This window comes from Fistularia commersonii, chromosome 11, assembly GCF_037954325.1.
Source record: "Fistularia commersonii isolate RoL2024-O1a breed Wild chromosome 11, RoL_Fcom_v1.0, whole genome shotgun sequence".
In the NCBI taxonomy this organism is placed as follows: Eukaryota; Metazoa; Chordata; class Actinopteri; order Syngnathiformes; family Fistulariidae; genus Fistularia; species Fistularia commersonii.
Genome location: NC_141294.1, coordinates 7,007,622 through 7,022,438, shown reverse-complemented (window position 1 = coordinate 7,022,438; position 14,817 = coordinate 7,007,622). Strand labels below are relative to the sequence as shown.

The window sequence follows — 14,817 nt, the reverse complement described above, 5'->3', positions numbered from 1 at the left end:
CTCGTGCACAACTATTTTACAGCAATACAGGTTCCCGATTAGGGGACCTACTCTCTTGAATTTCCCTTACGGGGGGATCAATAAAGTTTTATTTATAAACAACTAGGAAATGCAGCACTTCCAATTTGACATTATTGATAACAGACATCTCATCCTTACCTGCAGCACTTCACTGGCATACACTGTATAACATCAAAACTTATTATACATATTATATTCTGATTTTATTTAACCAGCCAAATTAAAAATTGTTTTAATGAACAGCACATTTGAAGATACGAGCAAGACATCCCCCCCCACTACAGCACATATGATCTGGAATTTATGGACTTTCAGCCAAGAAGTAAACTCCAAAAAGGAAATGCAATTAATATTCATTCACTCACTCATTCATTATCTATCCTATCCTACAGCCAGTGTCGCAGTACGGTTGGAGCCTATCCCAGCTGTCACTGGGCAAAAGGTGTAGTTCACCCTGGATCAGTTGCCAATTGAGGATAGAGCCACATAGAGACAGACAACCATTCACAGTGGGGTAATTTAGGGTTACCAATTAACATACTGCATTATTTTATTGATTAGATTAAATACAACAGATGAACAGTATAAGCAAAAGCAGTCTTATAACACAATAAATATTTAATGGACAGGGATTTTGTATGCTTTAATACTGAAGTCATGGAATCACTCAAACCCAACATAGGGAGTGAGTAAATTATAGTTACGGTTTCGAGTCACTAATTTGTTGAAATCTATACAACCCCCTAGATTATCTATAAAGAAGCCTCCAGTATGGAAAGCCTCATTAGTACAGTTCTGCTGTACAGCAGACTCCCCTCGTGTATTCAGAGAACATTATTGAACTTGACCTTATTTCATTGCTTGCAATACTATTATTCTTTATATGCATGCTATGTACTTAATGTTCAGGGTGCTACCATATTAACTTGCCCCATCCTTTGTGAACACACACACACACACACACACACACACACACACACACACACACACACACACACACACACACACACACACACACACACACACACACACACACACACACACACACACACACACACACACACACACACACACACACACACACACACACACACACACACACACACACACACACACACACACACACACACACACACACACACAGCTCAGGAAGAAGGGACAAGATGTGATTTGAATTTAGAAAGGAGGACAGATGAGAAAAGGACAGTTTATTTTGCCACTGTACCAAAGGCTTTAGAGGGTTGTTTTCCCTATTAATACACCCTTAATATAAAGTGTAGACTGATGAGACTGGTATTAATCTCCTTATCCATAATCCCCCTAAAACAAGATCTTGCATATTTCCAAAAAAGGAAAATTATCTTCACTATTCTCAAAAAGTCCTTTAGTTAATTCTCTCTCTCAATGATCCATTTACTGATTTTTAAATCTCAACATAGGCTTAGATGAGCTGTAATAGAGCTAGTTTTTATGGCAAAAGGGGTGCCTGAACTAAGAAGGGCAGGGGGATAAGAAAGCAAAGAGAACCTTAAGCTGAATTGATGGCTCTATATCAGAAGCTGTACATGGTAAATACATTTTCGCAGAATCTGAGGGACGGTCCATTGTACTTTTCTTATTAGAATGTTATGTTGTCCTCTTTTTATTTCCCCACTTTCCGTAAAGGTATTGGCTTAAGTAATGATATTGAAAATGTACCAGGCCATCTTTTACATAGCCATAAATCAGTCTATGTCACAGTTGTTAACCTCCCAAGAAACAACGCTTCTGGCTTACAGTTTTAATAGTGCCCTGAGGGCAATAACTCCCCATCATACATTTTACAGAACCTGTAAGATGCAGAGTAAAAGGTGACCGCAAATAGCCCATATTCACTATTGGCTATTTGTGGTTACCTTGATTTGTTGTGGCATGAATAACCAAGTAAAGCATCAGGGGGAAAAACAAAATGAGAATACTTTCATCATCATTTGAATTTAATAAGACTACACTGGATCACAGCTTCACTAGTGCTCACGAATTAACATGAGAGGTTTAAATGACCGCCTGTTTCATATTTCTACATTGAATAAAACTGGAACAGAGTAACCGAGTTGGAATTGGCTTTAAAAAAAAAAAAAAAAAAATGTACAGCATTTTTTACGCCCTACAGTAATTATATAGGTAAAACACCAGCTTGCAATTGGACTGACACAGGTTGTGTTGAGGTTCTTCATATGCTACAGTTCAGTAAATGATCAGTGGTGAACTGTCAGGGCAATCGAGGACTTTGGTAATTAAATCCCTGATTTATCCATACATAGGGTAATAAATCAAATATATTGGTTTTAATAGCTGATCTTTGATTTTAAATATGGTATCTGAACATAGCACAGCAATAGAGATAACGGAGGCATTGCTGGTCTTTCATTGAAATGTGAAATCAAATTTACTACAACTCTGACTGATTGATGGTCTCAGTCAGTCAAAATGTTAAGACAGGGCCTGCAGCATATTGACATTCTGGTCTGCATGGTTGTCACCATCTTCATTTTACTGAACCTTTGGCAGGTTGTGAATGAACTTGACAACTACTTCAGCGGAAAGAAATTCAATGGGAGTCGCAGCCAGATCTAGTGTGACTGCTTGTTTGTGCAGTGATACTTTTCGAAGGCAACCTTTTGAAGATGGGGGTTCTTAACTTGATCCCGCAGTACATTTCTGCAAATGATAATTATTGTATGATAGTGTTTACTATTCATATAGAATTAGCTCAGTGCTCTACACTTGGAAAGCATCGCAAGTTTTAATTGAAATGACATAGGTATATACATTTGATTTCTTCAGCTTTCTCTGGCCTGCCTTTCTTTATTCTATGACCTGCACTCAAATAACTGATTGCAGAAACCGCAACCAATGGTGCCTCTCCTTAGACGGCAGCATCACATTGGTCTATTTAGAGAGACATGGAAAACCAAATGAGATGAATTATGCTTTTAATGCTTTCTGCCAGATAAGGACGAGCTCAGACCGCATTCATCAAACAAGGCACAGGCCCAGCGATGAGAAATCCAGCTAATGCATATTTTTATGATCAAAAAAAATGTCACTGCAGTCAGTAAATTGAGTTAAATGCAGATGTCTGTGATAGCTGTGCATGGTGCATACCCATTGCCAAAAAGCCAGCTGTTAGAAGTCATTTTTCCTCCTCTCACTGAATTTTTTTCCCCCTTTAAAAACACTTTTTTTGTAGATACCTCATTATATAAAATATGGAATAATTTGAGTAACAAGGATGACAGCACAAAAAAGGAAGAAAAAAAAAAACAGCATACTTCCACAGTATCTTTCAAGTGTTGGCAGTTTTGTTTTCCAGGGCATTCTAACCATGGTGAATTACCATGCTTGACCAACACATCCAACCACCTGGAGGTGCTCTCTCTGCTGCTATGCGACCACTGCTGGCCCGATCTCTTAACATGATATAATACTGTACCCTCCGAGATAAAGAGAGGACGAGACAGCAGAAAGGGAGACTTGCTGCCGGCATTGCAAACAATGGGTTCTGCCTACAGAGGTTCCTTGTATAGAGTTTTTAAAATAAACAACAGCACTGCTTCAGGTTCATTTTTTTTTTTTTTTTGTTGTTGTTTCCCTCTGGTTGAGCAGCACTAATCTTCTGAATGACATTGAGAACTGCTACCTCTGCTAATGTTTGGAAGTGAGTAATGAGATAAAAGGTTAACGCAAGTCTTCTTCTGTGTTCACCCCAGGTCAGCCAGCACCTGGGGCACCAGCTGCTGTTCTCTGCTTTATTTCACACTAACTATCCTACAGGATGAGAAGGGAGAGGGAATGGAAGGGGACGGCAGAAGAATGCTCTTGTACATTCAAGTGGGATTTTTGATTTCATTATGATTGTCATCAAACTGAACTAATTTAAAAAATAATAATAAAAAATCCAGCAGTCTACTCACTAGGTTACTCATTGAAGAGGAGTTGCTACTCGTGTTTCTGTGCTGAAATCAAATGTTTGTTTCCACCCCAACCAAAGATTGAACATGACAGTTTAGATGGTCTGACTGATGTTTATCAAATGATTTACAAGTTGAAGTCTCGGGAGCAAAACCAAGAGGCTTGCACATGACAACTTCCTGTCTGAAAACCATCATTTCTGATGGTATCCTTACAGAAAGAGTAGATACATTTCATGAGAAAAACATCTAGTAAAACCAAAATTGAATTGGACCAACATACAAATAAAGGAGGGTAATGCTTTTACCAGATCATTTCTAATGGTATCCTTACAGAAAGAGTAGACACGTTTCATGAGAGAAACATCTAGTAAAACTGAAATTGAATTGGACCCGCAAACAAATAAAGGAGGTTAATGTTTAAAGAAAAAAAAAAAAAAAGTTCAACTTTTTTTTGTTGGCAAAGAGCAGATTGAGGAATTCCTGGGATAATGGGGCGGAGTCAGTGTTTTTTCCTCCACATTCTTCTAGGAAATTATCATTGTAGCCACACTGATCATAATGCCAATTACTCAACACAGAACAAAAATACATTATACACGAGAACCGGTTGCTGTACAAAGTCGTACAATTCAAAGTAATAACCTGTACCCACGCACACATGCCTTTATTCTGGAGTACAACGGTCATCACTGCAGTACTTGAATGGAGCACTTCCAGCTTTCCCTGCCAGTCATTCAGACGATCATCTGGCCACAAGTGATGAAGGCTCTTATCTAATCAAATCGAGAAACTGCACACACACACATGCGCGCACACACATACATCACACTTCACAGATTAACAGAGGGAAGTGTAAGGGGGATGAAAAATATAGTGAGTCAGATTAGAACTGATCACTTGAAGCCTTCTGGAAGGAAGAAAATTTAAAAAATTTAAAAAAAAATTGCATGGAGTTGGTGAACTCCCATGTTGTTGCGCTGGGTGGCTTGACTCACTTTCTCATGCAAGCTCACCTTAGAGGAAAACAGAACCCGGAATGTAATCCTGTAAAATATTGTTCTAAATAACAGCGCATTCAAGTTTCATTAGCAGCTGCTCATGGCCGAAAGACTCACGTTCACCAATTTCTCCGGGTGACAGAGAACAACTCGACATTGATCCAATACAATGTGGGACTCAATACATTTAGGATGATTACAGGAGACCTTGTTTTTCAGGGCCCAACTGGACTCAACTTTTGTTGCATCTACAAAAAACAAATACAGGAATAAAGGCTTTGCTCTGGTGAAAAATAATAGTCACTTTCACATTTGATGATAATAACTACATGTGTCACAAGACAGCTCTGCAGCAGTTGACCAGTGGAGAAGACCAGCCAAATAGAGGAGGGCATGTCGACTGTATAGCTGATCACTCGTGAGTATGAATATTCGCTGTAGTGGAGAGCTTGAGACTCACAACATACTACAGAAACCATGCATATCAAATTAGGCAAAAATTACCTCTGCAATTTTCTTTTAACCCTAGGTTTGGTTCGGTGCATGAGGAGGATCCATTATTTGAACAGTCCATCTCCAATCACTAACTTGGATTACCAGGTGCAAGACAGGACTGGCAGCTATCTTCTTTTTTTAAGTGGGTAACATGTCCCAGGAATTAATCTTAAATTTATCCAAAATGACAAGGCAAGTGCCAAATTTCTGAGAGTACATTCCAAGGAAATTAAGTTACTGATCCGATGGAAGGAGCATGTTTGTCTGACTCAGTTAAGTGTACCATTGGTCATATCTGTTGTAATTGTGTCCAATGGAATATCTGACACGTGGCTGGTATTATCATCCCTACAATTCTTAAAAGGAACTGCTCGCCCAGCTACTCCAGACTGATGATTAAACAAACATTACACCCTCTGATGACAGTCTGCACCCCTTTAGATTCAAAGCCGCAGCGGCCAGTGGGAAACATTTAAATCTGCTTCACCTCCAGCTTAACTTTAGGACTCAGTGCAACATTGGCCATCATTTGAATTTCAAGACCAATTCATATATCTATTAACTAGTACTGAAGTAGCAACTGTAATTTCAGTTGCCACACAACTTAGAATCTCATGATGGAAACCACAACAGAGGTATAAATCAACTTAATGATGCAATACATATAAACAATACAGCAGATATGATCCTTGGCTCTCGTCCTTCATGTCAGGATATATGAATTCATATCTGGCATGATTATTAATGGTGTGTTCATCTTCAAACCAAAATCCAAATCTTATTTATCAGCCACTGAAATCAATAGAGGCAAAATCAGCATCAAATACAAAATGCAAGTTAATTATTTTCAAAAACACTTGGCCATTTGAAGTGGACGCAGTGGTCCATGAAGATAAAAATCTGACAAGTCTAACTGACTTTTGATATGACTCAAGATATCAAAAAAGGCTTAGTTAATCACCTAAAATATTCATTTATTTTAAGTAAGCCTATCAGAATAAGTGACTCTTTGAGCTGGAGACATGGTAAAGCCTATCTTTTATATATTCATCCAATGTTTAGCCATTCTGGACAATAAAGGGATCATTATGAACATATTCAATGATGTTTGATATAGCTTGCTTTCTTGTGTCAGCAGAAAGTGCTTTCTTTATAACATTATAACAAACATAAACAGTCTCAGCTACTGAGGTTATATTCTCTCAAGATCTGCCCTATGTGATGGCAGTTGATTAAGAGCTGCGGACACTTGTCCTCTTAAATTTGGAGGATGTGTAGGTAAATACGGTTGTGGACATAGCATAGCAGATAAGTGGATGTAAATATTATGGGTTTCCTGTGGCAGTGTCTTGTCAACTTTGTGTTTTTTCCTTTTCCTCCAAGGAGTTACTGCTGGATCAAGATCTACCAAAAACTCCAATTTGTTTGCATCTTTGAAATATTTTAGATTTAATGTGTGATTTCATGTTCACAATTCATAGCATTTGTTCAAGATCTAGTTTGTTGTAGTTCCAGGGGGATTAATAAAAAAAAAAAAAAAAAAAAAAAAAGCCTTACTACCATACACTAACATTTACTCATGGAATTCATGTCTTGCAGTTGCACTGCCTTCTATATACAAAGTCACTGAAGGAGGAACTGTTTATTCTCAGTGTACTCTATTTTTATAATTATCAGAGCTAAAAGGAAAGACAGTAGTAAAGTATTTTCTGCGATCTATTAGGTTGTGACGATGACCTCTGACAACCCTCATATTTTTACTAGAATACAATCATACAGACTCACGACTTCATGAGAGTCTGCCTTGTTGTCCAAAGAAAAAGATCATATGACAGAACCACTAGAAAAACAATAGCACATTGTTCAAAATTATCAAAATATTTTGCTATAACTATTCAGTCATTTTCTCTTTCATCTAATATGGAATATGTTACTTCCAATGGATTGCATTGTACAACAAAAATATTGACTAAAAAACTTTAAGGATTGAATGAATGAAACTGACTGAGAAATCAGAAACCAGAATAAAATTTTAAAAATGCAAAAGGCAGAATGATTTATTTACAATTAATTGTCCTCTTTCTCTCCTCTCCATTGTCCAGGACCACACAGACGGTGGTCAGGTATCATGCCGATACATCCAGTCCAAACCTCTTGATCTGATAGCAGCATCTAGCCATCCCCGGAGACGCATTTCCTTTTCATGAATAACTTCCTGTTCATTTGCACTACACATCATCTGTCCATTACTCTTCAGCGTTTGGTCTCATTTAGTTACATGTAATCTTTTGGTCTATGAACATACACACTCCACCTTGGCAAAACAAATCCAATATTTCTCATCATTGCATGTACTGTATGGAACTATAATGTACCCCTAAACATTAATCCTTTTCACACACGCAATTTCTCTATTTGCCTCATTCTGGAAGAACAGTCACACACTCAGTAACATAAATTGGTAAAAAAAAAATATATATATATCCACATATTTGAGCATGTATGGATGTACGTACATACGTATGTGTGCATGCTGGAAGATATCCATTGTAATATTTACAATTAATTCATGTGCCTGGCTATACACTTTTAGAAATTAGGTAGTAGGTTTACCTGTATAGTGGATAAAGAATTTTCTGCATTAAAATCTTAAAAAATAAAAGACATAACCAAGAAGTACCAAGAACAAAAGGAGGTTATTTTCAAGTAAGTTACATGTACCAAAAAAAAAGCAAACACACCAAAAGCTGATTTGTAGTTTAGTTAAGAGACAGGGTGAAACAAACTGTGACCATCAGATTCAAACTCATATGGTCTTAGTTCAATTTCATGCTTATCCATTTTTTTTTGCAAACCAGATACAAATAACCTCAAAATAAAATCCAAGGCGCTTTACAATTCAATATTGCACAGAAAACTTTGGCAATTTTTTTTTTTTAGGTTTCATCAGTCATGGAACTAGTTGCATTCTCCATAATAATGGGGAAATGTCTGCCAGACCTTAGTAGAAATTACCAAGAGGATTATTTATCACTCCTGTAGTTTGGGTATGGATTTGTAAGTGGTCTTGAAAATACTGTCTGAAAATAAAGTTTCTGGTTATTTGATTTTATCCAGCATCTGTCTGGCAAAATATATATACAAGTCCCCCCCCCCAATGTATGCTACACAACAAGTTCATGGAGAGGAGAGGAAGACAGATAATGTCAGACACACATTGCAACATCGCTCAAGGACAAGCCAAGGAGAGTCAGTTTGCAGCATCGGGACAACAGCCTGTTAATAATGATTGGATCAGCAGGCCTTTGTGGGGGGTTAACACGTCCCGGCATGCACTCTGCTCCCCAGACACCATTCTGTTCCTCCGGCATACATAAGTAATCAAGTGCAATGCCCCTTCATGTCGATCAACAGCTCGGAGGTACAGATAGTTAGATATCAAATTACTCCACAGGAAGGTCAAGATAAGTGGGGCTCAATATCTGATGTTTTGTTTAAATATCTCCATCTCTCTAAGTTAAAATGGTAAGAATGTCATGGTATGATTGAGGACTCCGGTCTATTTACATGCATAATCAAACTATCCCAAAGGATATACTGCACCTATCGAGGACCGAGCGAGAGGCTCAAAGATAAACAGTTGTAAATGTATGAATAGTTTCTGATGACTCATCCAGTGAGGCTACAACAGGAAGCACCTTCTGACAGTGTGTCATTTTATATGGGGCTATTCGACACTGTACACAGAGTGTGTACACAAAGCAGCAAGGCTCAAGTGAAACCACCAAGCCTGTCAGATGTAGAAAAACTGAAGATTTGGCAAAAAAAACCTCGTTCAGGCTACATTTTACTACTAATGAGTTGAACTCATATTGCAGTAATTTCATTACAGCTCCTGCTGAAAGCAATTACTGGTTTTAGTTGGGACACTAACATCTCTCCAGGATGCCTGCAAGAGCAAATGCTGGCTTGTCAGTTATTTCCTGCTCCTATCCTACTAAATTCTCTCAGTAAACTGATTTGAGGTAACAGCCAAACAGAGGTGATAAAAACATCATCGATGGCAGATAGTATATTTTTCAAGCAGAAAATGGCCTTTTAATTTCTACTTAATAGCACAATTACAAGTGTGGTTCAGCAGCTGTGTTTTTGCAGGGCCAGAGGGAAGATCAACACTCAAGCGTCCATCCCGGATGGACAGGGATGCTGCTGAATGAGGAAGAGCTCTAGCACATCTGACTTTCAGACTGATTAGCTGCTACCTGTTTTGTTGACCTACTTTAAGCTGCCAAGTACAGGTGTAACGTATTCTCCCCTTGTAAACCAAAGTGCCGTACTGGCAAACAAATGACTGATTAGAAAACTAAATGTCAGTGATGAAATGTTGCAGTGGTTAGACACGATGTAGCACCAACTCAGTTTTCTCTTGAGACCTCACAGAGGACTACAGGTTTAAGCTGAGCTTTTATTTTTTTTTCCCCATACAGACTATTGATATCTGAGGCAGAAGCTGAGCCATTCTGCATGAGATATTAAGGTGATGGATTATTGAAAATGCAGCATTTTACCAAGTGCTTGGCAAAACACAACAGATTCAGCACATCTTGAGCTTCTTCAAGCATCTGGATACTGAATAGGAAGGTAAATGCTATTCTTTCAGCGTTCACTCACTTCCTTGTGCTTTTGATTATTTGCCCTGGATAAAAGGTATCTATCAAGTCCATCATGAGGGTGATAAAACATTAGATCTGATGATTGAGGGTCATAATATATATTTTTTAGATTTTAGGGATTTCAAAATCATCTGGTTTAACATTTCTGTTAAACCATTAGTGATGACAATTTCTGCGCACCTATTGGAGAGCGAAATATTAACTTCACCAGTAAATACAAATGTAGAGCCTTTGTTATTCTTCAAGGCACATTCTTTTTGTTGTCATTTAGATGTAAAGAGTAACAAAAAAGGTAGGTCTCGATAGTCAACTCTATGACATCATGAAAGAAAGTCCTTGAATCTTCAACCAGCCTCACTGGTCAAAAAAAAAAAAAAAAAAAAAAAAAACTGGAGCCAGCGTTCGTGTAAGAAACATGCATGGAACTATAATAAAAAATGTTTAACGTATTGCTCTGAGTATAGACTACTGATATGTGAGGAATCATCGGACGCTGATAAACGCTCCCCCTTCTTTAGTTGGTAGATAATACCTTTGGCAAACACTGGACTTTTTTTTTTTTTTTTTTTTAATGTTTGATATTTTTGAGTGACATCCTGTACTATGTAAGGAGTATCAGATAATTATGTACAGAGTACAGACACAGAATCTGATAAGCATACTCCGATGTTTTTACTTTTAGTCTAAGCCCTGTATCAAAAAAAAAAAAAAAAGGTTTCAAACAACCTCCAGCTCAAACTGAAATTCAATAAAAGCACATATCAAATCTTCTTGGCCATGACTTTATTTGCAAGTTTCATCCTTTATTATTTTTAAGCATTATTCCAGCTCCGTAATGATTACTAACTGAGCAAGTGACCCAGAGTTCTCGCAAGATACCTAGCTACTGTACCTCAGTTGACAAATTGATTGTGTCAAGTATAAGTTCAGCTACGATTCAGTTTGTTGTAACTCCTGATTTCTAAATATTCCAGCTCACAACTTGCGAAAATCTCCACTGAAGAGCAGGAATGCTGAAATGACTCAGAAATTAAACAGGTATGTCATATCAATTGAGTGTTTGGGAAACACCATAATTGCTTAGAACAGTTACTGACAAGCCTGACTAAGTTTTATATATTTGTAGAGGTTGCATTTATATTTCATTGTAGCTACAAATTATGTCAACGGTACTTGTCAGATAATAAACTACTCCTCTGTACAGCAATACAACATGGCAGAGAGCCAAAAGCATTAATTTCATTGACCAAAATTATGCCTCTCAGCTCTTCCTTGATTGTCAAAAGTGTCAATTTCAAGGTAGAGCAACCCAGTTGAAAATTGTGGCGTCACATCTTTCTACACACAAATGAAAGGCTGCTCAACGGCATTCCAGAAACATATTTATGAGCACATGTCCAACACTAACAATAAGTCTATGGACATGTTTCAATCTCACATTAGTCAAGCAATTCACATTTTCTGGAGAGGCAAGAACAAGTCAAAATGCAAAGTAAAAGCTCTGGATTTATTATGCGTGCCTTTGTTGAGCTCCTTGTTCCATCTACCCAAATTGCTATGTTAAGACATTTGACTGATTACATTTTAATGAAATTTTTAATAACACCCATACACTGTGGCAAAGTGCTGGGGACAACTGAAGGGGACCCAGAAAGAAAAGCAATATTAATAAACCCAAGATAAAACAGCAAGAGCAAATAGAAATTTCTGATAGATACACAGATTTTCTCTACCACTTTATGTTTCATTCAGCAGTTTACCAGGAGGAGAGAAAAAGCTTTGTTTCATATTCAGCAAAAGCGTGTATGAGCTGTTGGAGTATTTGAATTTCCAGATAGCAGCCTATTACAGTCACTCTTGAGCGTATCCATGTCATCCACAGTGCTGACACAGCTCCCAGAAGATGAAGAGCTAGCTTGGTTTAATCATCTTCTCACCCACAGTATGATGACACATGCACGCACGCACGCACGCACGCACGCACGCACGCACGCACGCACGCACGCACGCACGCACGCACGCACGCACGCACGCACGCACGCACGCACGCACGCACGCAGTTCAATGCATTAGTATGAAACACAATCCTTTAGTTGGGTTGATGTCACTTTGCGTTGGCCACAGCCCTCAAGTTAAAAATGCTCTTACAATAGTATGCAAACATCAATAATGGAAAAAGTGCTTAACCTTTTGGGTGTAAATTCTTATCTTTTGCTAAGTTGGAGGGAATTCTTGCCAGAGTAAATTTCTGAATTCCTGATGTATGCCCAAGGATATTTTGCCATAGGGAGCGGGGGGGGGATAAAAAGTGATAAATAAATAAATAAATAAATGATATCTTGCCCTTTAAGCAGCAAAGATCTAATCATTTCATCTTAAAAGGGGACCCCTGGGGAAAATCTCATGAACTTTACAGGAACAAGACTTTGGGCTATAATAAACTTCAGCAAAGGAGGTACTGTCAATGTGCAGGCAAAGAGGCGGTCATAAATTGTAACAAGCATGAATCAGAGCTGGACAGGTGGATGTTGGTTATATATGGTTCAAGCGCTGGATTATGTTGCTGTTAATACAGAACTTTCAAACTTATCTTAGTTATTTGCACACGTCATGATCTAGGAGGACACCAATCTAATTTGTTTTTCAATGCAAACAATAATGTAGTCATCAGTCATGGTTTGGGACTGAATGTAGTTTCTTTTTTCTTTAAACACATGCAAAAAAAAAAAAAGTCTTAAAGAAGTCTGGATGATTGAAGGCGGTTAATTATCCATTAGTAGGGCCTTGTAACACCAAAGCTTGTCCTGGAATACCTGTGGGGATTTCCTCATCAGACACAACATACACTCTTCTAAATAGCAACATTAAGGACCTCATTCTGTCGCTGCTTAGCAGGTGTGTAGGGCTTCACAAATTCAACAAACAGCATACAGGTGAGCAATAGACATTAATGCTGGGACATGCATCTTCATAATGTAAGAAAATTGAGAAAAATAAAAGGATATCTAGTGCAAAATTCTAGGCCTTGTAGGGATCCAACATTTAGCTAGATTATTATGAAGCCCATAATCCGGACATGCAAGCCCTCTGTTTTGACCACATCCATGTTCTTTTCCTTTGCGTTTTCACAGGCCCAAAATTATACAGAGCATCACAAGAACAGTTTCTATCAAAATACTTGGGGGAAAATATACAAACAAAAATATGAAAACAATTCAAGCTGCAGTCACAGAACTAATGTGAAAATGAATACCTACATTTGAATCACATAGGATACAAAAATGAAGTGGTTCTTGAGAAATGAGTTGCGCTTTTCATGGCTCAAAACTTATCAATGGAATAAAATAAACCCAGATAAAAGCCAAAATCCCAAATATTAAATGATGCATGTATCGCAGGCTGAAGAGGAAAGAAATACTGGATGGGTGGGCAATGTGACCACTTCTACCAAGCACTCCTCATTCAGAATAGCCAAAGCCATACATGATTTATACAGACTGCATGCCACCACAATGCACATTAAAAATACAAAATGTACATAACCTTTGAAGTGTCCCACAATGGCTGAGCTAACTATCAATGCTTGCATTAGAAGCAACACAGGGTGTTGACCTGAAACTCATTAAATTCAAGATATATTGGTAGATTTATTTTATCTTTGTTCCAATAATCATATGCACTCAGACAAAACTACACCAAATGCGAGATAGTGCTGACCTTTTGGTGCTGAACATCTTGGCAGTGTCCTCTTTCTCCTTTTGAGAGGCTTCAAGACTGTCTTGGCTTTTTAAACCTGCAGGTGGGGAGGTGCACGCGTGCGCACGCACGCAGCAAAAGACAGAGAACAGAAGAAGATAACAATTAGATTATCAGCATTACAGTCCAGCTCCCGTCAAGTTGTCTGGCTGCCTCAGCCATGCTGACCTTAGCAACCACCATCAGCAGGCCACCAACTGAGCAGTTCACATTGACTATGCATGGCGGGAGGCAACAAGCCTCCCCATCAAAACAGCAGTAGTTAAAATCGGAATGAATTGGCCCTGAAGCTGCATCAATAATGAACATAAACAATTAAAATCCAATTAGAAAAATGAGAGACATACGTATCTGCTTGGGTAGGCAAACACGAGCTGTTTGTTACCAACATCACTGAATGGTTAAATCTCTAAAATGGTGCATTTCTGTACTATAAAGGTTATCAAGAGACTGAAGGAGGAACTGGAGTAAAAGAAGATAGGTTTCAATAATTGATGCCACAGTCTATGCAGGGCCCACTTCTCACCCTCTGCTGTCTGTAATGAGATGAGTGGAGGTCCAGAGGGAAGGAGGGAGGGAAAAGGGTGATTAAAGTGCCTGGTCTAGCCTCGTCTACCGGTTTCTTTGCACGCCGGTACACGCACGTGCTTGTGTGCACGGACACATCTCATTTACGACAACCAGAGTGTGTTTCCTCTTTCCTACACACTGGCAAGGTGCAGAGGGGAGCGCAATAGGAAGGCATGAAGGTTAACAAAAATCGCATGACACTGCAAACATCTGATCATTCATTCAGGTGACATGGAAACCAGGAGCGTACTCGCTTCTCTAAGAGCGGTAGCAGCTGACCTTACTTCCTCTGTGATTCACACAACAGTGGAGGCAACAGAAATGAATCATGATGATGCATAGTCTGGT

General features: G+C 38.5%; 1 protein-coding gene across 4 annotated transcripts in view; it reads right to left on the bottom strand.

Annotated features, from left to right (window-relative positions):
• Positions 1–14,817, bottom strand: part of oxr1a (oxidation resistance 1a) — a 143,567-nt gene that overhangs the window by 118,354 nt on the left and 10,396 nt on the right. For all 4 annotated transcript variants that reach the window (XM_086154753.1, XM_086154756.1, XM_086154752.1 and 1 more), the window contains exon 2: positions 13,861–13,936. In XM_086154753.1, the coding sequence (XP_086010879.1) occupies positions 13,861–13,877 (17 nt within the window). In that variant the 5' untranslated portion in view covers positions 13,878–13,936. The remainder of the gene's footprint in view (positions 1–13,860; positions 13,937–14,817) is intronic.